General features: G+C 53.5%; 8 protein-coding genes across 8 annotated transcripts; 3 read left to right on the plus strand and 5 right to left on the minus strand.

Annotated features, from left to right (window-relative positions):
• Positions 1-306: 306 nt before the first annotated feature.
• VTJ04DRAFT_10554 (uncharacterized protein) lies at positions 307-6628 on the minus strand (the record flags this gene model as incomplete). Its single annotated transcript, XM_069358306.1, has 7 exons — positions 307-3342; positions 3398-3546; positions 3713-3978; positions 5131-5916; positions 5982-6259; positions 6332-6396; positions 6493-6628. 7 exons carry the CDS (start codon positions 6626-6628, stop codon positions 307-309), a joined length of 4716 nt encoding a protein of 1571 aa, XP_069213883.1.
• A 2923-nt stretch (positions 6629-9551) lies between these two features.
• On the minus strand, positions 9552-10541 carry VTJ04DRAFT_10555 (uncharacterized protein; the record flags this gene model as incomplete). Its single annotated transcript, XM_069358307.1, has 3 exons — positions 9552-10212; positions 10340-10377; positions 10437-10541. The coding sequence occupies 3 exons, from the start codon at positions 10539-10541 to the stop codon at positions 9552-9554; spliced, it is 804 nt and encodes a 267-aa protein (XP_069213884.1).
• A 50-nt stretch (positions 10542-10591) lies between these two features.
• Positions 10592-10905, minus strand: VTJ04DRAFT_10556 (uncharacterized protein; the record flags this gene model as incomplete). The annotated part of the gene is made up of 2 exons (XM_069358308.1): positions 10592-10719; positions 10776-10905. The coding sequence occupies 2 exons, from the start codon at positions 10903-10905 to the stop codon at positions 10592-10594; spliced, it is 258 nt and encodes an 85-aa protein (XP_069213885.1).
• Positions 10906-12932: 2027 nt separating this feature from the next.
• On the plus strand, positions 12933-13682 carry VTJ04DRAFT_10557 (uncharacterized protein; the record flags this gene model as incomplete). The annotated part of the gene is made up of 4 exons (XM_069358309.1): positions 12933-13115; positions 13220-13313; positions 13392-13500; positions 13574-13682. 4 exons carry the CDS (start codon positions 12933-12935, stop codon positions 13680-13682), a joined length of 495 nt encoding a protein of 164 aa, XP_069213886.1.
• A 453-nt stretch (positions 13683-14135) lies between these two features.
• Positions 14136-15066, minus strand: VTJ04DRAFT_10558 (uncharacterized protein; the record flags this gene model as incomplete). Its single annotated transcript, XM_069358310.1, has 3 exons — positions 14136-14790; positions 14855-14907; positions 14959-15066. The coding sequence occupies 3 exons, from the start codon at positions 15064-15066 to the stop codon at positions 14136-14138; spliced, it is 816 nt and encodes a 271-aa protein (XP_069213887.1).
• A 1870-nt stretch (positions 15067-16936) lies between these two features.
• VTJ04DRAFT_10559 (uncharacterized protein) lies at positions 16937-18349 on the minus strand (the record flags this gene model as incomplete). Its single annotated transcript, XM_069358311.1, has 3 exons — positions 16937-17508; positions 17711-17749; positions 18220-18349. The coding sequence occupies 3 exons, from the start codon at positions 18347-18349 to the stop codon at positions 16937-16939; spliced, it is 741 nt and encodes a 246-aa protein (XP_069213888.1).
• Positions 18350-19324: 975 nt separating this feature from the next.
• VTJ04DRAFT_10560 (uncharacterized protein) lies at positions 19325-20036 on the plus strand (the record flags this gene model as incomplete). Its single annotated transcript, XM_069358313.1, has 2 exons — positions 19325-19623; positions 19694-20036. 2 exons carry the CDS (start codon positions 19325-19327, stop codon positions 20034-20036), a joined length of 642 nt encoding a protein of 213 aa, XP_069213889.1.
• Positions 20037-20846: 810 nt separating this feature from the next.
• VTJ04DRAFT_10561 (uncharacterized protein) lies at positions 20847-21826 on the plus strand (the record flags this gene model as incomplete). The annotated part of the gene is made up of 5 exons (XM_069358314.1): positions 20847-20880; positions 20949-20994; positions 21064-21078; positions 21148-21423; positions 21508-21826. The coding sequence occupies 5 exons, from the start codon at positions 20847-20849 to the stop codon at positions 21824-21826; spliced, it is 690 nt and encodes a 229-aa protein (XP_069213890.1).
• Positions 21827-22552: the final 726 nt, after the last annotated feature.

Genomic DNA, 22552 nt, shown 5'->3' on the forward strand with positions numbered 1-22552 from the left:
AAACTTGGAGCTCGAAAGAGTAGGCAAGTGATGGAGAGAAAAACATGACAAGTGGTATCCCTAAACAAGACTACTCAAACCAAAGACGACAGGATATACACAGATATCTCAGCCAAAACGAGCAAAGGTCGATGCCGAAAAGTAAACAATGGGGCAAACAAAAGAGACCAGCAATGTCGCAACCCTCTCTGACTTGACTCCCCCTTTCCCAAGAAGGTGCCATCGCGACCCAAGCAACCAAAGCATTCCGTCTAAAACCCTCCTTAAACACCTCCCAAATGCCACCCATCCAAATCAACCTTTCCATCACCCCTTGGCCGTCTCACCAGCCGCCTTAATCTCCGGCGCCGGCTGCAGTCCACCAAGCCCATTACCACCACCACCACCGCCACCACCATTACCATTACCCCCCTCGTCTCCAACTCCAGGATTATCATTAATATCCTCCCCCACCACCTTCCCAACCCCCAACCCCAACCCCTCCACTCCAACAACCTCATCCTCATCATAAATCTTTTCCTCCACAATCTCCCCCGGCCCTTTCACAATCGGACTAAACGCATCCACCTCCTCCACCTCATCCTCATCCTCCTCCAACATGCCGCTCATCCTATGAAACCCGCCCGGTCCCCCCAGCCCCAGTTGACCAAGCGTCATCCCGACGCCGGGGGAGTACCGGCCCATCATCTGCATCCTGATCTCCTCCAACCGCTGCTCCTGCTCTTCCTCGTCCTCGTCGACCTCTTGTATCGCGCACTCCCCGCTGGGGCGTCGACCCAGTCCGCTAGCGCTGGCGCTGCGGGAGTGGTGCCCACCACCGGAGGAGGAGCCCTCTCCTTGGGATAGGGAGGAGGAAGGTCCGCCGCCGCCGCCCGATCCGCTGCGACTTCGTCCGCCGTGGTGTTCCGCCAGGTCTCTCCGCGCATGTAAACCGCCTCCGCCGGAGCTGGAGAAGCTCAACATTGGACCCTTGAAGATGTTCCGCTTCCTCTTGGCAAATAACACCCCCGCACCACCGCCGGCGGCAGAAGAGCTGAAAGGATTCGGACTGCCCGGCGTGGGCGTCCTCGCACCCGAGCCTCCTCTACCGCTGGAGAGACCCGCCCCCGGCAATGCCTCGTTGAACAGGGCTAACGGCGGGGCCGACTTGTCTCTTACTAAGCGTAAATTGCTGGGAAAGACTCCGGTGGTTGGTGTCGCAGGGAGGACCTTGACCGAGTGGTGCGGCGAACGAGTTGCTTGGAGGGGTGTTTTGGACAGGTTTGTCGATACGGACCCGTTCGATGAGGTCGAGCTGGCTTTGGAATGGGTGTGGGTGTGATGCGCCGGGTAGTGAAGTGATCTTACGGACGAAACTGAGGAAGAGGTGGATTTGCGGCCCCGCAACCCTGGACCAGATGAACGTCGGACTGTCGAGCGTGGCGTGAGTGGAGATGGAGAGAGGGAGTGACGTTTATAAGTTGACGAACCGGAGGTGTGGAGACGAGGAGGATGATGAGAACTGCTACTCCCACCGTTATTACTATTGGTAGTATTGCTTCCGTAGCCGGATACCGGAGGGGTGGATATGCCCGAGGTCGCTGGATGGGAGGACAACGCCTGGGAGGATGATCCAGCGCCGCGAGAAAAGCCGTTAGCAACAACGCCCTTCGGCAGGCTGGCGACCTGGGGAGCCGACGATGCGGCGCCGCCGGGATATTTGCTGGTCTGAGGACGAGGACTTGCGTCAACCGGTTTGGGTCCCTCCTTGCCGTCCTTGGCCGGAAGATCCGGCGCGGATTGGTTCCCCCGTTTTCCGGTACTGCGATGGCGTCGCGTGTTCTCGAATAACCAGTGTGTCCAGTTCTTCCAGGTGGCAATGATGGCTCGGGACGGGCGCTTCTTGGGCTTGAGGCTTGGAGCGGGGGCCGTGGAGGCGGCTTCGAGAGCGTCGCTCGTGGTCACCAAATGAAGGGTCGAGCCTCGGGACCGGGCGCTCCGCAGGACGCCCTCCTTGGGCGGTGGTATGGGTTTCCTCGCCCGCGTCGTGCTGACGGAGCGGATCGAATCTTTGTCGATTGGTGGTGGTGGAGCCTCGCTGTCTGGGCTGAGGTTTCCGTTGGCAAAGCGATCGGACAGGTCGGGAACATCAGGGATGTTGAGGTTGGGATAGTAGCCGCTGCGGCGCTCGCTGCGACCGCGTGACCGAGGTTGTGGAGGATCACCGAGCTTAACAAACTGTGATTCTTCGACGGTGGCCAAGGCATTGAGACGGCTGGAAGCCTGTGAGAAACGACGAGAGGCGCGTTTTTCCTGTTCGCGCTCCTGGCGCTTCTGCTCGCGTCTTCGCCGCTTGCGCTCCTCCTTCTCTATGAGGAGGGTCCACCAACCTGCTAGTACATCGCATCGTTGAGCCAGGACACTCTCCATGACCGACTCAACATTCACGCCGGCGCTACGCATGCGGTGCAGAGTCTCCTTCTCGAGCGGCGTGCTGAAAGGTTCTGGGCGCTCCAGGCGCAATATCTCCTGCTGCTGGGCGGCATAATCGGCAAGGAAAGGATGGGCGAGGATTTCGGGGAGCGAAGGGCGTAAGAGAGGCCGTTTGGACAGCAGACTCTTGAGCAACGACAAGGCATCGGGTGGGATGTAGTCCGGGTAGTGAGGCTCTTCGGTCAGGATTTTCGTGCGGGTGACGTTGTCATCGTCGTCGTCGAACGGCAGCTCGCCGCAGAGCAGGGCGTAGAGGATAACTCCAAGACTCCAAACGTCGACCTTCTCGCCAGCATACTTTTCGCCCTTGAGCATCTCGGGGGCTGAGTAGCAGATGGTGCCGCAAAAGGTTTGGAGGTAGTTAGCCTTTCCCTCATACTCGCGCGTGAAGCCGAAATCGCACAGCTTGACGTTCTCATGCTTGTCGAGCAAGATGTTTTCGAGCTTGAGATCGCGGTGGACACACGACTGTTGGTGGACATAGCAAACGGCACCGACCAGCTGGGCAAAGGTCTTCTGGACCTTCTCGACGGGGAGACGGCCATGCTTGAGCAGGTAATTGTAGAGCTCGTCGCCAGGGCAGTATTCGAGGACGAGCCAGACGAGGGACTCTGTCACGATGACTTCGTAGAGACGGGCGATGTGTGGGTGGACGAACTGGCGGTGGTGGTGGATCTCGCGGGCGAGGTTGGCATCGTCCTTGTTGGCAGACTTGAGGACGACCTTGGAGCCATTGGTGAGCTTGTGAGTGGCGAGGTAGACCTTGCCGAAGGAGCCTTTTCCGATCAGACGACCGAGGGTGTAGTTGCCGACAGAGCGCAGTTCCTTGTCGTTGAACTCGTCGAGGAGCTCCTGGTACGACTGGGCGAGCTGTGTCGCGTGTTAGCGAGGGAGAGGGACGAGGGAATGAAGTGAACAAACGCACCTTGGCCTTGCGCCCAAGCTCCTCGGCCTTCTTCGCCTTGGTCGACTGCATCCCTCCACCGCAGCGGGACGGAGCCCAGCCGTCATCCGCGACGCCGATCAGCTGGGAGGAGCCAGTGTGGGAGCAGGGCGAGTTGCGAGTGTCGTAGTCTGTGAGTATTCAGGGAAAGAAGGATTCCTGTGGCTGGGCAGGTCGAAGTTTCGAAGTCGCTCGTTTCCGGGGCGTCTTTCTCGCTCGAGTCTTGTGGGTGAATGGCAGAGATGGCGATCAAAAGAAAAACAAGGGATCCGCAGTCAGCCACGAGTGGTTCACCACGAGTCCAAGCAGCCTGTCGTTCGGCCTGTCGTAGGGAAACGCGCGTGTGGAACTGGGAACGGGGAAGCGGGAATCGGGGATCGGGCGCAAGCTCCAGAAATTGTTTAGCGGCACGAGTTCCTGTCGCGGATGGAACGATGGAACCTGCCCGACCCAGAGCACCGCGACCGACAGCGGGGACCCGCAGTGGGGTCTGCTTCAGGGGTTGGATCTTGAGAGAAGTGGAGCCTCCCTTTTCGCTGGACCTGAGCCTCTCTCGATGCAGCCTGAAAAAAGGAGAGCTGTGATATAAATTCATAGAAAATAAAGAAAAAAATAAATAAACCACTTCTTTGATTGAACTGTGAAAGTGTGCGCTTTTTTCTGTTCTTCCTATGCAGTTACTTTTTGTTCTATCATTCTTCTCTGAATAGGTAGGTATGTCTGTCCAGCGAGTGCATGTTCCAGAAACCTGCACTCAGCCGCGGCCAGCCCCAGGAATTTTTGCCAAGCCCCAAGCCCCAGCGGGCCGTCAATGACCCGTCCTTTGGCCCCGGGGCCCACTGTTTCGTGAAATCTGCAAGCTGCTAGGTCGTGCAACGTCTAGAGTGCGTCAAGCTGATTGTTGGATCTCCTGTTCAACTTCAACTTGTCGGCGCCCACCTCAGCTGCTTCAGCTCCAACCCCAACACACCGAATCAACGCCTCTCTGTGCATCGCCACACTGGAATTAAGTGATACCAGACGCATCTGTGCCTCAAGTTGATCTTGACAGGTTGTACATGTAACAGAAGAAGGGGGTTTCTTGGAAGAAGTGGGGGAAGCCAATTGTTGTCCAAGTCATGCTCTTGGTGGGAAGACCCGTGAAGACCTTTCTCATGTCACTTTATGACGTTGGGATGAGGCCACAGAGAGACAAATAATCTTGATGAAAGGGTTCGATGCCTCAGGTATTACCCATCCGTAAGGTTTCCAGAAACACAATGTCTGCCTGACATCCAAGGCATATAAGTCACCGCGCCGGCCATCCTCTCCAACCGCCTCCGCTCAATGGCCACACCCGAGTGTGGACGAGCGGCATTGAGAGGAGGCACCTAGATTCGCCAGGCACGCCCACGTCGTAAATCGAAAACGTTCTGGGTTCGACCCCCAGGCGTGTCGGCGCAAAAAACCACCGGGGTTTTTCGTAACCGTTCCACCTCTACTCGACCGGCGCGGGAGTCGGGCTGGGCGGTGAGCTTTTTGACATGTTTTTTTCATTTTTGATGCTTGTTGAAGATGATCTCTAAAATTGAAGCTCATGAACACATCATTAAGAATATTAGCATTGGCCCAACATTGCCTCCTTTCCTGCTTGACCGACCAGAATTACTAAACCACCTCCAAGATATCTATCCAATCATTTCTTTCATGCCTTATATTGAACCTCATCTTCTTACTCTGGCCGATAAGTGTTAAACGCCGGTACCCCATGCCACTGCTGTTGCTGATCCTGTTGTTGTTGTTGCCACTGTTGTTGTTGTTGTGAATATTGTTGTTGCTGCCAATCTTGTTGCTGCCATTGTTGCCCCTGCGGCTGCCACTGTTGATAATGTCCCTCCGCGTGTTGTCCCCCCGCCCCTTGTTGTTGATAGAACCCATCCCCGGGCAACTCAGCCTGCGTCGGTGTCGCGATATTCGTGCTGGGAAGTTCAGCCTGCGGCGGCAAAGGGGTTTCCGGCGAGGTAGCCCTCACACTAGCCGGCGGCTCGGGCGATACGACTCGTGGGAAACTGGCGACGTGGTTCAACCGGGGTTGGACAGGCGATTCTGTTTGAGTGTATCGCCCGGTGTCTTGATGCCTGATGTTATATTGATCCTGCGGCTCTTTCCCGGATCCTTCGCTCTGGCCTGTGAACGGCGACGCCGCGACGTTGTTCACGCTTATGTTGTGGGCTGGCTGGGTTGGAGTAGGCACATAGCCAAGTTTCCCACCACTTTGGAGGGCACCTGGGATCGGGTTGTTGATGATCATGCTGTTGGTTGGGACCGTTCCCTGCGAAGCGTACCCGACGGGGCTGAGAGGGTCGATGAGGCCGTTTAGATGGTTGTTGGGCGTGGGCGAGCCGGTGAATCCGGAGACGTAGGAGTTGCCGCGGGGTTTGCCAGGTCGCGAGTTGAGACCGATCTTGCGGTGGCGGTGGAGGCAGACGGCGTGGATGATGAGGGAGATGAGGAAGAGGATGCTGGAGTGGCTCTCGCGTGAGTAACAAGGCCAAAGGTGAGCAGGTTTGACGAGGGTGAAACTAACATCTCAATGCCTCCCAGTCCTCCGGCCGTAAGCTGCAGAGGTACCTCGCGTTTGCGGGTGTCGGAGAACTTGTGCCTTGATGGCCATGGGAAGATGACGTGGACGCGGTGATCGCTGTCGAAAGGAACGAGAAAGTCCAGGGTAATGAAGCCGGCGGCCGCACACCACCCGATGAGGAGAGCGATGTCGAAGCCGAGAATGAACCAGTAATTGTAGGCCTTCAGGAAACAGGTTCTATACAGCAGGTGGTAGAAGAGATAAATTATTGAGAGGCCGGCCTGTTTTACATGGGTGAGTGGGTGGTTCATAGATTGATGCGAGAAGTTTGGCTATTATAGAGAGACACTTACCACCGCTATGCTGATGAGCATCGTGAGAATCACACCACCGCCATGCTCAAGAAAGTCCCAGATGCCTGTATAGTTTTGGCATTAACAGTCATGTTCACACAACCGGGAGAGAGACGGCAGAGAATAAGAGAGTCACAGAAGCAGGAAAGGTCACGGCGCACCATATGCATTGAGACCCGCGACGCCCGTCGCAACGAAGAGTTGGACAACCCGGATTCCGATGAATCCCCGAGGATAGGCGGGGATGTGCTCCCAGCCCGGTTGCCGGAAGTCTGAGCGGCCGGACGTGTAGTCCATGATTCAGACCATTGACATTCCGTATTGTCTTGATCAGGCGGTTGTCAGAGGGACTTAGGTCTGAAGGAAAGGAGAGAAAGAAGAGGCGAACGAACAGAACCCCAAACTGCTTCCGACATCCATTCCAAAAAAGTTTGTCGAGCAGCAGCAAGAGCCTGGTGTCCGTCTTAAGCTCCAGGAACGGTCGCGCTAATCTCACGACACACCGCAAGGCTCTGTCTGGGCTCTGGGCGGCGACGCTATCATGTGTGTTCTAGTATGGCATCCCAACGGGGCCAGTGTAAAGTTCCGCAGAAACGCCGGTTTCGTGGTTCAGTGGCCATACTAGTTGTACCCCCGGGGTCCCCAGGGTGCACCCCCTTTAAACAAAGGTTTTATTGCATACCTGCCTACGGAGGAGCCAAGACTTCAAGCGCAGCTACACCATAACCTCGAAGAGAACACCGCTACAAATTGAACTGTCAGGGAATAGAGCGTTGTCAGGGGAGATGATCAGAGTCTGTAGGATAAGGGTGACCACTGTGTTGGATTCTATCCGCTGTGAATTGAGAAGACTGAACCTTGAGGAAGGAGGAATTCTCAAGGACCTAGAGGTCGGGCGGGTTTCTTTTACCCGTCCAGTCTCGACCCCACTTCGCAGGTGAATCTACCAATCAGTCTCTGCGAACCTGACATGAACCCCACTATCACTAAGAAAGAGCTCTCTTTTCCTATACTTAAATAAAGCAATACCAAAAGACAATAGAAAAGTAGGTGATTTATTGAAGGAGGGAGGAAAATATATACCTGGCTGGGAACTGGCAAGAGTTTTGGGTAGAAAAGTGGAGGAAGCCTGTAGCGGTGCGAGGGGTGTACAACTATGCGAGTCAAGGGAGTGGTCGCATTGGGTACTATGACCCACGGGGTCTTGGCCCAAACTAGGAGTTCGCCCACCCTTGCTGGAGACGAGAATTACAACAAGACAACGATGAACATAAACCACAACAACGACTTCAAATCAACCCCAAAATGAACGGAAAACGCTGGTTTCAACTCGCAAAGCCCTAGAGATCTTACTTTGTGCAATTTTAACCGACCCCGAAACCTCCCAAACCCTCCAGACAACACCTCTTCAAAAACGTCGTCTTCAGGAAGTCTTTCAGTAGCTCAGTCCACTAAAATACAGTGGGGGTGGGCGAACTCCCAGGGTGGGCTAAGACCCCGTGGGTTATAGTAACTAAGTATCGAAAAAACGAGGACCGCTCTGATTGGCCAAGTTCTCTACGCCAAGACCTTATGTGCGAAACGGACATACGCCCCGCAGGATCTGTCGTGAACGGATAATAAAAGTGGGACCTGCGGCTGAACCGCGAAACCGGCGTTTCTGCAGAACTTTACACTGGCCGCGTTGGGATGCCATATTCTAGGCCTGAAAAGGCGCACGGGGGGAGCCCATGTCACTGCCCACTCAGCCTCACGCGCTATCCCCAACGCCACGTCTGTACGCGGCATGCGCTTCCAGAGCGGGCGCCGTCATGATTTGTCGCTACACATGCGCCATCCGTGAGAGTGCACATTCGATGGAAGCGCAATGTGACGGAGCTAGCCGCGCCACGCTGCGGCTGGGGGAGGATGGCTGGAGGATTGGCATGTTTTTTCTTGGCTGGGCGTTTTAGGGTAAAGTATTTTTGAGTGCATGCGTCTGGAGATTCTGTGTAGTGTAAAGTCCTAGGTAGGTCTCGGCAGCGAGAGCCGATCTGCCGCGAGAAGGGAGTGAGGTGGTTGACGCAAGGCTGCGTTCATGTTTTCCAGCCCCTGAACTGTAAGTGCTTGGCATGGCCTGAGGAATGAGATGGAAGCCTTCCAACCTGGATATATTAATAGCTAGCACTACCTCCCTACTAACATTACCTGGAACGTCAAGTTCGCATCGAAACATCGGGGAATCAACTCTCCTGGACCCGTGATTGTGCATCGTTGTCCAACCAACCCTCTTTCACTGCTCGTCTTTTTCCCCCTGCGAGTGACCCTTCTTTTGTTGTGGTGGTTGTTCTCCCTGCTTCTGCTCCTCTTGCTGTTCTGTCTTCTGCTGCCGTTCTTGCTCCTGCTGTCCCGCTGGAGTCGGCGTCGCCACCAACGCCGGATTGGGACCCGGTTGTGGCGCCGTTGGAGGGCATGGGACATACATCATCCCCTGAAGTTGTTGTTACCGTTAATAAGGATAGGGGATCGGTGCGGGAAATGGGACGTAGCATAACTTCCATGTGGAATCGACCCGGGCATTGGTTGTTGGGTAGGGGCAGGCCGCTGAGGTGCTGGGGTCAAGGACACGCCTTGTGGGTTCGGCGTTGGTTCTTGTTGTTGTTGACATCCTTGTTGATCGAAAGTTGAAGTGTATGGAGGCAAGGTTGGCGTGTTTTGTACATCATTCCTGCCGGTCGCAGGGTAGGCGGCTGCTGGAATCCAGCCGGATGGCATGCCGGTGCCGGTAAGGGGGACGGTGACATAATTCGTGTGAGGCAATCAAGGGGCGAGCTGCAGCCTGATCTAACAACCAACAACCCACTTGGTGCTGCATGTCATTTGCGAAAAGCTTCGGCAACATAGTTGCATCGCATGCTTGGTTTGTAGAGACTCATGGGGCTAGAGCGACAAAAGTTCCATGCCGAGACTTTAGCTATGAACAGACGTATGAATCTGTCAAAGCAGATAGGATGGGTTGAAAAAAGGATGTCTTCATACTCTTTAACCATTACACCCACCAGATATCAGGTGGATTCCAAAATGGATTTATGTGTTGTTTCTTCTGGCCCCTTTTGCTTGCACTCTAGGAGCGGGACGGCAGAAAACAGCTGCCCGATAAAACCCCGTCCTTGGTGCTCGCCCCGGCCCTTCGTGAACAACTAGCATCTCCACGTATCCCCCACCCCCGTCTCTCACCTACTTAACCATCACGTCTCCTGTCGTCCGCAGGCAACTCCTGCGGCTCTCGCTCACTGGACAGCTCCGCGTGGCCTTCAGGAGTCGTGATGCTCCCTGTCTGAAGAACTAGGTGCTGCTGCTGGTTGTCTTGTTGCTGCCCGGCAATCGGGACAGCCATGGAATAACCACCGCCTACGCCGCTGTTGAGATCGGGTGGTATGGCACAGATGACCTGTTGTTGGGGCAATGCGATGTCGTTGGGGCGGCTGCAGTCCCTGTTGCTGCCGGAGTTTCCTTCCAGCTCTGAGACGGCAATGGGAGGTTCAGTTCTCGTATGATTTCTGGAGTTATCCTCCAGCTCTTGGACAGTTGTAGCAAGTCCAACCTCTGTGTTGCTTCTCGGGGCGTTCTCGAGCTCGGCGGCGGGGATGATTGGGAATACAAGTTGCGTGTTCCTCCTCGCGTTGTTCTCTGGCTCGGAAACAGCACGAACTGGACGTCTTGTTGCTGGAATTGACGTATTCTCACCATCCAACTCGGGCTTTCCAAAGTCACCGTGTTCATCGCCCGGACTGCGGCGGGACTGGATTTGGTTGGGAGACACGTAGTTGCTGTGCAGGCCAGCCCGACGATGACGATGGAGTGCCACGGAATGGATGATCAGTGAGATGACGAAAAGGAAGCTGATGGACAGCGGTTAGGTGAGCATATCATATTCTCGACAACAAGTGGGTTGGAGTGAAAGGACCTGCCAATAACATCTACCGAGGTAGACATGTACATATCCAAGGGAGAGAAGACAAAACTTACCATTCAATAATGTTAAGGCCGCCGGCTAACATCATGATCTTGGATTGGGATCAGCCAAGCCCCTTGAATGCCAGGGCAACGTGAACAACGAACTTACCGAGTATTCAGCCATGACCAGGTCGATGATAAAGAAGGCAAAACAAACAACCCAAATGCTAAAGAAGACAAGCTCGAGAGCCAGAACAACCCAATAGTTGTACATTGTTGGTCTCCAGAACCGACAGAGGAAATGATAAACCAGCAATAAGCACGTCAGAAATCCCTGTAGAGCATAGGTGTTAGGGAGTGATGCGGACTGGGAGAGTGAAGAACACCTGCCACACCGATACCGGGCAGAGCCGCGATCGTTTTATTGATGTTGAAGTTGGCCTGGAAGCCACCTTGAGCGGAGACAACGTTAGAGAAGAGCCGGTAAGGTCTCCAACGTAGGACATACCTATTGCAGAGAGGCACAAAACAACCAGGGCCATTGCGAATTGAACGAAGCGGATGGCAATGAAGCCTTTTGGATAGAGTGGGATGTGCTCCTTGCCCGGAGGCCGGTGCGCGCTGCCGGCGACGCCCATGGTGCGTTGTTGTAATAGCGGTTATGTTGTCCTTACTCTAGTTTCTGCTGAGTCCTGACCAGAATGAGGTTCTTGAATCCCAACCTAAGGAGGTAGGATTCAAAACAAGAACAAGCACGACAGGAAGAAGACTACCTTACGGAGTGCGGAGAAATGCGGTCTGCCTTGCCGCCAGGACCTTCGACGCGTCCCAACAGTTTTACTTATCGTTGACCAGCACTTGAGAGGGCTGAACAGCGGCTTGGCAAGGTATGTTCAGCTACACCTATATTTAGCTGGTCCAGCGTCTCTTGCCGCCGCATTTCCATATCCGGACTACGGTTTGTGTAATCTGCGGATTCAATTCCCAGAGTTTTCCGCAAGGCGGCTTTGAAACCCCCTTGCTCTGCAGAATTAAATGCTGCTTTGGGTCTAGTATCCAGGCGGTATCAACGGGCTGGATGGTGATGTTGATGGAGGCTAGCACCGGTCGAGCAACTGCCACTGAATGATATTTAGGTCTCCTTGGTAGTGTACACTTGGAACTCTGGTCGCGGCAGGCCACGGAAAGGGGATAATCATCAGCGATTAAGACACGACTTCCTGACGACTCGTTATGGTCAGGCTGGTTTAAGACGTCTCACCTCACTCATAACACCGAATTCTCTCGAAGTTTCGAAAGATTGGCTTTTAACCGCGACTTGTCTTGGGGTCGGCTTCGGGGATAAAGAGACGATCGGCTGAACTATTTCAAGGATTCATTGGACGTGTCAGCTAGGAGAGATAACAATATATCCATAAGCATATATCGACACATTGATTTGTCCTTAATGCCCGACTAATATCATGAGGCGCCTTGGTACAGAGCAGTAGTAATACTCCCGGAATCATCTGACCAATATGTTCAATTCGGGTAGGTTTTCTCTTTTCGTTCAATCTATGAACTCCCTGATGCCAGGCTGTTTCGATGTTGCAATCGTTTGACTCTCACCTAAGAAACTAAGACATATTAGAGAAACTCTCTCGGTCTGTCATCCTGGTTTGTAGCAACGGGCTTCCCAAACACTGAACAACACTTGGACCCCTAGGTCCCAGGGTAGGCAGGTAGCTAGGAGGCCAGGCTTTTTGCAGTAGACCATCCGCAGCGGCGTGCCGCCCTTGCATATTCCAACTTCCAATCATCTCGAGACCGTTACGAGAACCCCAATCACAGAATCTATGTAGGGTGTCCTGTTAATCTTGAACACCACCGATCCGCCGATTTATGGTGACATTCCGAAGGGAGATCCAGAAATTACTGTTTTATAAGGCTGGCCCGCAGGGTTCCCCTCGGATTTTCCAGGTTACCGTTTACAATGTAAACAGCACAACGCCGGGCTGACGCTGCGGGATATATTAGGGCGTGAGTAAGCAGCCACTCCAATCGCAGGGATGGCCGGGATGGCCCACGACCTTTGAAGGTTGAACTGGTTATCCTCATCCCATCAGCTGCTCAAAGGCATCCAATTAGCTAAACGGTCGGATTGTATGGGCCAACGGACCTGTTACATCCGGCCGGCTGTCCGCGGTGTAGATGGATACATGCGTCCTAGCGAAGTCGATGCCTGGCCCCAGAGGCACGAAGTCAGCGGCAGCACGCTTCAATGCGACTTCGACTCCTCCGTGTTTACGAGCAGGATCATTACCAACTGGTTGTCGGTATGGGAAAGAGAGTCGCTCATTCGCTGGCGTCCGAAACTGGAATGGCCCGACCAGTTCTCCATCGCCGTGGAGGAGCATGTGTGTGGTGATGGCCGAGGAACTTTCATGTCCTCGGCGCATGGGAGACCTCACCAACGACGGAGGTGGCTATACGAGATCATGATCGAGCATTCAGGAGATGGTAGCGAAGAGCCACGAGAGAGGTGTATAAAAGGCGAGCTCTTTCCGGCCTCCTCGCAACTCCCAAGTCCATCACCAGGGCAGATCACCAGCTCAATCTTCCGGCCTCTCAAGCCATTCAGCAGCATCTCTCTCATCCTCCAAAACTCTTCATTCAAACCGCCAAAATGGTCAAGTTCTCGCTTCTCACCGCCATCGCTGCGGCTCTCCCCAGCGTTCTCGCCACCCCCGTAGCCGCCCCGAGCAACTCGTCCGCTCCGGCGACCCTCTCGAAGCGTGGCGAGGGTGTCCACATCTTCAACTGCTGGCCTACAAGCTCCAGCGCCAACAACTGGATCTCGGTTGTCGCGGTATGTTGGACCCTTTTCCTCCATCTCTTAACAAATCTATCCAGAACCGCAAACGAACGCTGGGGTCAGCAATGAATTGGTATTAACTACGGCCAACTTCACAGTACTGCGCCAACGACGCCGACTGCAGCAACCCGAACCATCACCTCGACGGCGCCAACGCCTGTGTCATGAAGCTGTCGCTCAACAACGGCAATTGTACGTACCGGCCCAGCAATCCCAACCAGGGCTCACATTTGGGCCAGTAGGAGCTAACCAGTTCCATCATGAGCACAGTCCACATCTGGGAAGGCTACCAGCAATCCTGCAAATTCCCGACCGGCGTTACCTTCACCTGGAACATTGACAAGAACGCCCAGAGTCAGAAAGACTACACCTATGTTGGGTATATAAAATCTTTCAACACCTCCCTCATTCCACTAGCAGACACTAACCAATGATGATGTCCAAAATAATAGCTCAGGGCAGAACGATTGGACCAAGTACCGCGCCTACAAGGACGACAAGACCCGCGGCGCTACTTGGGCGAACCACTGGTGCCAGAAGATTTACTACTTCCTTCCTTAAACGGGTGGCCTTCGGGTGAGGTTTCTTGGAGTCTGGGAGGCCAAGACCAATTGTGGCCTCCGGACTTGACATCGTAACACCGGACCCAGGGAAGGCCACTGCAAAGCAGGCAAATCCGTGAGGATGAGATGATGATCTTATCCAACATGGAGGCGACATTTCCATGCACTTGGGATTTGGTTTCTTCTCGATGGTGGAAAGGGGGCGGAAGTTGCGGATGATGATGCTTCTCTTGATCATAGAACCGCCATTTTGTCTTCATGTCTCTCATTCATCATAATTATACTCAAAATTGATCAAATATTTGCGGTGGAAAGTTCTCGACGCGGATTCCAGCCCGTGATTTCGTCCTCCTCAACCCTTCGTCCAAGATGTTGTTGTTCCCTGTCCTCTCAAAAGACTCCCAACAAACCCAAGCGTCTCCTATCCTCGAACATGTTCCTCTCGCCTTTTCTATGCTGTTTGTTGTCCCTGCTGACTCAGCCACTCCTGTCCTCCAGCACCCTCATCCATCCTTTGACCAGGTAGCTCAGCCTGAGTCTGACCTGGAGAGGCGGGGTAGTAATAAATGCTTTGATGTTGTTGCTGCTGCGGTTGCTGCGGTTGCTGACCCGGCGCGGGAACTGCGATATATTGGTATCCACCTGGACTCCCACTATCACCTTGGTAGATGATTTGCTGCCCTGGGTACAGAATGGACTGGTGTGGAGATTGGCCTTGTTGTTGAGGAACAACGTAGACGTATGTTGCGCCCGGTGGGAAAGCAGAGGTTGGGCTGGTTGGAGAGTTCGCGGTATTATTATTATTATTATTCACCGCTATCACAGTTCTGATGTTGGGGTTCTGCTTAGAGTCGAGCTCGGAGATGTTGGCTGGCTTCGGCTCGAGCTCGGAAACAGGGGCTACAAGCACGGTGTTCAGGCTCACTGGTGAAGTGACGCTGCTAGCAGTGACGGGGCTGGTTGGTTGGGATTTTTCTTCGGGAACGGCATCGTGCGAGGTTGAAGTTGGGATTGTGCCGTTTAGCAGACGGATGCTGTGCAGGCCGGCTCGGCGGTGGTGGTAGATGCAGATGCCGATGATGATGGCGGAGATGAGAAATAGCAGGCTAGGGAAGGAATGGATGGTAAGTGACTAGGGGGAAACAACAATGAGGACATTGAGGCTCGTACAATTCTATGGCAGCAAATCCTCCTGCGACATACTGAAGTAGAGCAGTTCTCTTCTGTTGAAGTTAGCGTAAAAGCCACGCCTTTTTGGATCCTGGCATGCTTACATAGTCGTAGAATTTGATAGTAAAGTCGATGAGGAGGAGAGTGGGAGAAATGATCCAGAAAACGATAAGGACGATGTCGAGCGCGAGAGCGATCCAGTAGTTGTACATAGCAGGGAGCGCAAAGTGAGATATGATGTGATAAATGGACATTAATACTGTGAAAGCCCCCTGGTTGACATAGAATGATGAGCATTTCCTGATTGCAGACCATACATGGATGGATGTGGTGATGCTCACCGTGCACACAATTATGACAGTACTGGGAACCCGATGAAGTCGGGTGTTGAATTTGTCAATGCCTTTGAGAATGCTGGCGTTAGGAGCTTACTAAGTTGGGTTAAGACAAAGATGATAGAAACGTACCCGCGGCACCTAGTCCTATGATGACGATAGCCAGGACTAGCTGAATGAAGCGGACGGCGATGAAGCCCCTGGGAAAGATGGGGATGTGCTCATGGCCGGGAGGCCGGTTTGCACTACCGATTAACCCCATGGTGTCGTTGCTGTAGCTGCTGTGCCGTGGCAGCTATAGATCTGAAGGGGTTGTCGACAAGATGCAATGGTTGAGGCTGAAGCATAAGATCAGAAAGGGGCTTGTGCATGAGCATATGAACAGCCAGGAAAGGGGGATTTGGAAGGGGAAGTGGACACACAATACGAAAGGTCCAGCTAGTCCGCTTATTGCTACAGGGGAGCATTAGAATTGGTCATGGTAATATATCCGGAACGTTACATGCAGGAGCACAAGGCCGCAAGAGAGATTTATGCCAAGAACTCTAGATACCATTCTGTGGTATTTCCCATTGCCGTTGGCTGCTGCAATGGCATGTCTCTGGCCATCACATTCCTGTCTGGTCTACTTGGTTGCTTCAAATGCACTTACTGTTTTCCATGCATGTTAGCCTTCAGTCCAGTCTCTGACCGTAGTCAAATCACCAATCTAACAAGGGATGGTTGCCTTCACAGAAGCATGGAACGAATTTTACCCGCCGTCAAGCACGGGTCCGTCTTGGGTTGTAGAGGTTCCTCTTGTATGATAAAATACCAACACTTTAGAGCACCTATCTAGATGCGTGCGCTTGAGACTAATATTGAGGAAGGAAATACTGCCGTTGACGATAAGGTGTGATCGGAGAGTTTACCTGCCGGCTGACCGTTGCACCATTCCCGCTACCGCCTGCCTGCTAAAGCAGTGTAACCTTTACCCCGTGGGCTAGCGGCAAAGGATTGTCGGTACATCACCTGGATGCCGGTAGAAGGTGGTACTATCCCCGCCCCCTGCTCTCCTCCTGTACCCAGTACTTTGGCTCAATCCACCGTTGAACGATAGTAGGATGTCAAGTTCTGTAGTCAGCGGAAGACAAGACAGAGTTAATATACCTAGGTTGGCACATGGTAGGTATTCAAGATCCATATAGGTTCTCCTTCTGTTACAGGCAGCTCATGACTGTTACATTGAGTCAATGAGCTCAATTGCATGACGTCAGACCGACCGAGATGACCGAACAAGACATCTCAGCATTCACATATTCCTCATGCCACATCGATGGGGAATACCAAACACCTTCCATAGTCGATATTACCTTCCTAATCATACCAGGAAAGATGCTAAAAGAAATGTTCTCGCTCTCTAAACTGATATCACGTTCCAGAGAACCGAAGAGAGCGGTCCCTAATATCCCGCCCTATCTTCGTAAGTGTGGAAAGAGGCTGTCACAACGGAAGACAATGATCTAGGTAAACTCATAGAGGAAGACCCACTTCCAGGTTATCCCAAATCCAGTCTTAGTAGGTAGTCTTAGACAACCGATTACCCGCAGAAGCTCAACCCGACCCAATTCTTCCAATATCCAAGGAGATATCCTTATAACAATCTCAATCCAAGTCCATAAACATCAATACTATGTATTTTGCTGATAGCTAAATAAAACGTCAACTCCTCTCTATCCCAAAACTCCACCTGTTTCCCTTTCGCTGCCTATCGGCGGTATTGTTGTCCAGTCCACGCCGTTTCCTGTGTCCGTAATGGCAACTCCTGCAGTTCAGGAGGATCATCCATCCTTTGGCTAGGCAATTCCACTTGACCTGGAGGCAGCGGGACAACAACTGTCTGCTGCGGGCTCTGAGCTGGAGGAAGTGGACTGGGCGAAGAGGTGGCCGGATAGTAGATGACTTGTTGCGGTTGATGTGAATCTTGGATGGTCGTGGGAACAGTGAGGACATAGCCTCCGCCGCCAATGCTGTTGCTGAAGTTGGTAGGGGGAGAAGTGGCGTAGAGGATCTGCTGCTGGTCTTGTGGTTGTTGAGGGACGACGTAGACGAAGGTTGGACCCAGCGGTGTTTGGCGCGCTGCGGGGTTGGTGGCCGTGGCAGGCGGGAAGGTGACGGGCTCGGTTGCCGTGGTGCTACTGTTCAGCTTGCTCTCGAGTCCGGAAGTGTTTGCCTCGGTGACGGGTCCTGGCTGGTAGGGATCAGCAGCAACTGATGTGCTAGCTGGTGCAGGATCGCTCGACAGCGATTTCTCCGTATGGGCCTTGTCGTTTCCGGGCACTGGAACGTTGTATTGCGGGAGACTGAAACTGTGTAGGCCAGCTTGGCAATGGTGGTGCAGGCACACGGAGTGAACAATCAAGGAGATGAGGAAAAAGAGGCTTGATATCGAACGGGTTGAGTGAGTACTAATTCTTGACGAATGCTTTTCGCATAGGAAGTAAACATAGACAAAAGCATAAACGCAGGAAAGGGGACATACAGTTCCACGGCACCGAGTCCTCCTGCTGCGAGTTGATTCCTTTGAACCGAGTCCGCCTGGTTCTGCATCCTATGCTCATAGAATTTATCTCCCAGGGGGCCGCTCAACCGCTTGTAATTATGTGGAGTCCCAGGAGAGATTGAAATCAAGTATAATGAATGTTGGAGCAAATATCCAGAATATGGCGAGGAGTATCTCAAGTCCGAGAACTATCCAGGAATTGTAGATAGCAGGAAGCGAGAACCGCCAGACAATGATAGATCGATGTCAGTATCGTCAAGAGAGCCCGTGTAATCGACGAGCAACTAGGTGAATTTTCTGCTCCTCACAATGTCTGTGTACGGGTGGATTGGGCACAAACTTATGACACTCATGCATAAGAAGATGCTAGGTACGAGGGATGCACGTTCTTCAAAGGGTGGAAGGCCTTGCAAGTGGAAGTTTCCTTGTCAGCAGTAATCTCTTGACGGATTCATGATGGATGTATTGAAAAGGGGAAATGGGCATACCGGATGTAGTGAGGCCTAGGATTATGATGGCACAGACTAATTGAGCAAAGCGCATGGCGATGAAGTGTCTAGGGTAGAGGGGGATGTGTTCGCGGCCAGGCAGCCGAAGCGAGCTGCCAGCGATGCCCATGGTGGTGATGGGTTCAATTTCTTACAGGAATCGGGATAGTTGAGGAAGCGTGGCTTAAGACACAATGGAAGGCATGCTGAGGCATGCTGAGATTGGGATTATCTCTTGGTTATAAACTACCAGCATACCTTAATCCCTACCTGACTATGCGACACTAAGGCTAGAAATGCAAGAGTCTGCTCGCTTTTCCAACACTGTAAGGCCTAGGCCACGAGAGTTGCTGACGTAGAGGCTCTGCAATCACAGTCTTGTGTAATATGGGATGTTTATACTGTCACGATCATATTGTTCTCTTCACCATCGAGATATTAATAAGACTGTTGGTTGAGCGGCTTGTTGCTTCGAATTTAGACACAGAGCAGACACTATAAATTTACAGATATTGGCGATGCTCTTATGAAACTAACTTGAGCAATGAAGAATTTTGATTCCATCACTTTGCTGTAAGAGACATTCTCAGCGTTGGAAGTGGTGTTGTTTTCAGTTTGAGGAAAGAGGGTGTGCATGGGGAGGGTCTGTCGTGGACAAGGGATGTCGTTCCATGCACCCCTGCTCCCGCATCTTGGCACGGGAGGCTCCACACGCCGCATTGCCAGTGGAGACAGCCCCTGGTCCCGAGGTTTGGGGAAGGAAGGCCCAAGCCACCTGCCCGACAGCATCTGACGATTCTCATCCCACCGACAACAAGCAACAGGCAAAGCCAGCAGCCGCCTTTCTTTGTCCACCAGTCTGTCTTTTGGGCCGTCGCTCGTTATCCGGCCTCCAGCCTGACACGGATTCTTTTTTTCTTGGGCACGAGTTATCAACTTTGGTATCTTTCTGGGCACCGGCATTTCAGTCTCCCCTTTTGCGCATCCGCGACGCGCACCAGCCGGCCTCGATCTCGATTTTGACCTCAACCAGCCCAGCCAATCCGCCGAGTCGTGACATAACGATTGTGCCTCCTCCAGCGACGGGGCTCGCATCGCCGGCACCATGGCGCGAAACCGGCACCTGACGCTTACCCTCCTGGCCGTCCTGGTCTTCCTCAGCCTCACCTATGTCATGTCCAACCGAGGAGAGGCTTACAGCCCGATGCATGTCCACGATAAAACCGTTGCGACTGAATATGCCAAGGACATTGCGGAGAGCAACAGCGGCAGCAGTAATGGAGGCAGGAGTAGTAGCAGTAGCAGCGCCACCACCAATTCCGACCCCGACTTCATGTCCGGCATTTCCGCCAACATCCTCCAGGGTGGCTCGATCGCGCCGAAGCTGGAGAACGCAACCATCAAGTGCGAACCCCCTTCCATTAGCCCTCCATCCCATCATTCCTTCCCTCACTAACCCTTCTTTCTCCCACAGAGCCGAACTGGGCCGCGCCTCCTGGAAGCTCTTCCACACCATGATGGCGCGCTTCCCCGAGAACCCGACGCCCGAAGACAGCTTGGCGCTCAAGACGTACATCCAGCTCTTTGCGCGCCTGTACCCGTGCGGCGACTGCGCCGCGCACTTCCGCAAGCTGCTCGAAAAGTACCCGCCGCAGACGGGCAGCCGTAACGCCGCTGCGGGCTGGGCGTGCTTTGTGCATAACGAAGTCAATAAGAGGCTGCATAAGCAGGAGTTTGATTGCAACAAGATTGGGGACTTTTATGATTGCGGGTGTGGCGAGGAGGATGGGAAGAAGAAGGAGGATTTGAAAGAGTGAAGATGGATTGGCTTCGGGGTGGGTGAGAGACGGGGTAATAGAAATGGAAGAGGGCGCATGTTGCGGCGTTTGGCGTTTGGGTACATGACAGGTTATTGCCAGTCATGGGTATACTGTCGGGTTTCCGGCGATCTGATGTTGGAGTAGCCTTGTGTCGTGTTGGCTACGGGCCTTGGATCTGAGAGGCGTCTGAGCGTCTCTCGTCTGTCCGATGGACCCACCGGTTGGTTTACTTTCGATCTGTCTGTATTACCACTAGAGTCGGTTCGTATGATCGGGTTCTGTATGGACATTACTACATAAGTACTTGTCGTAGGGTGGAAGTTGTGTGGTGTCATGGATGCTGAAACAGACATGGCTGGGATTGAGTCAGATTTGATATTGAGGATATGTAATATTCTTCTGAGAAACTGTCTATCTCGGGTACTCAAGAGGCGATGAGATGATTGTTGACGTACATTATATCCCAGGGCCTCACGGTGCTTGTAATGTTGGCAGCAGTGAGATTATCTCTCCGATAAGATAAGCGGACGCTGATCAGCTCTCACGTGATACCCCTCAGCCAGGCGAGGCGTGCGTGTCGGGAGCTGCCTGCCTTGGCTTGGCACTGGGCTGCGAGCTGCAGCTCCCATCAGGAAGCTGCCCGCCAACGACGACATCAAACTGAACCTCACTGAATCTCACCAGAACATTGAACTCACCACCCGCTGTCTTCCTCTCCAATTCCACGAATTCCGCCACTTTTACCGAGTCCATTTACAATTTCGAGTCCCACCGACCACTCATCATAATCCACCTCTACCGCCCAACATGGAGTTTGGCAACACAGGTTGCTTGAGCGAAGGTCCGCCGCACTTCCCCGCTGTCCCGCGATGCGATCGCTCCCCGACGACCTGGACTGACGAACTGCAGATGGCATCCATCTCGACATGGACCGGTTGAAGAAGGGCGAGGTCAAGTGAGTGTTCCATATTCCCATGATCATGGTCTGGTCAACCCACCACTAACAACTACCCCCCCATTCCAGTCTCGGCACCTCGATGTAAGCTGCTTCCCTCCTCCCAATATACCCTCTACCGGCCGACCCACCATCCTAACACCTCCATCCCAGCATGGCTGTAACTTTCAAAGACGGCGTCATCCTCGGCGCCGACTCGCGCACGACGACGGGCGCCTACATTGCCAACCGCGTGACGGACAAGCTGACGCAGGTCCACGACACCATCTGGTGCTGCCGGTCCGGGTCGGCCGCCGACACCCAGGCCGTTGCCGACATTGTCAAGTACCAGCTCGAGCTGTTTCACATGATGAACGGCAAGCCGCCGACGACGCAGACGGCGGCGGCCATCTTCCAGGAGATTTGCTACGCCAACAAGGATATGTTATCGTACGTTCCCGCACACATACTACTCTCGTGACGACGGGACGGGATGGGCCCATTTTGCTAACTCTCCTCGTTTCCTTCTTACAGAGCAGGCCTCATCATCGCCGGCTGGGACGAACGGCACGGCGGGCAGGTGTACAGCATCCCGCTGGGCGGGTCGCTGCACAAGCAGGCGTACGCCATCGGCGGCAGCGGGTCGACGTACATCTATGGTTACTGCGACGCGCACTGGCGCGAGGGCATGGAGGAGGCCGAGGCGGTCGAGTTTGTCAAGGGCGCGTTGCGCGAGGCCATCAAGTGGGACGGGTCGTCGGGCGGTGTCATCCGCATGGTGGTGCTGACGGCCAAGGGGGCGGATAGGCATTTGTATTTGCCGGATACGGATTATAAGGTCAGGCATGCCTAGGTGGTGGGAAAGGGGGTGTTATGTTACCTAGGTTGGGTGGGTTGGGAATAGACGGGCGTGGTGCCTGGGCGATTTACGGCTGTCGTGCCGTCCACAGGTTGTGGCATGAATTGCGACTTGATGTGCTTGAGTCCGGAGGTGTGATATCCTGATGCACTACGGCGTGTCGACTCTCCTTACACATACCTGCCGGTGTTCCCAGACCAACACCATGTCCGTCTAACTCACCATGTCCAGCAAGCCGATCAGTTAGGAGACGGCTGGCATGGCATACGTAACTTCCTGGAAAATCGTGCCGCAACCAGAAAGCCGAGCATACACCAAGACGGATAGCTACCCTACGACCATCTCGTCATTTAATGTGTGTCAATAACGTTTTACAACACGCGGAGAAAGTCCGGAATGTTGGGCTTATAAGGTATAGGCATACCTCATGCGGAGGGGCACCTATGCTTAGCTTGGTTGGATAGAAGCGGAGAAGGTTGGGGAAGATGCACGTGCTAGGTCAAGGAGGTACATAGGTCCTTCTGACCACGCGTTGTCTGTGATCTGACAATGGTACAGTACCTACGATATGGAGCAGATGTGGGGGCTACGCATTAACTTGCTCATGTTAATACTGGAGTTCGTAGTGGCGGGTGCCCTTCAACCAAGCGCCTCTACTTATACTTGTATGTACATACGAGCAACTTTTTTGCCTTTCCTTTTGAGGTCTTTTTGGACACT

The sequence above is a fragment of the Mycothermus thermophilus genome (assembly GCF_041956435.1).
Source record: "Mycothermus thermophilus strain CBS 625.91 unplaced genomic scaffold VTJ04scaffold_8, whole genome shotgun sequence".
NCBI classification, from domain to species: Eukaryota; Fungi; Ascomycota; class Sordariomycetes; order Sordariales; family Chaetomiaceae; genus Mycothermus; species Mycothermus thermophilus.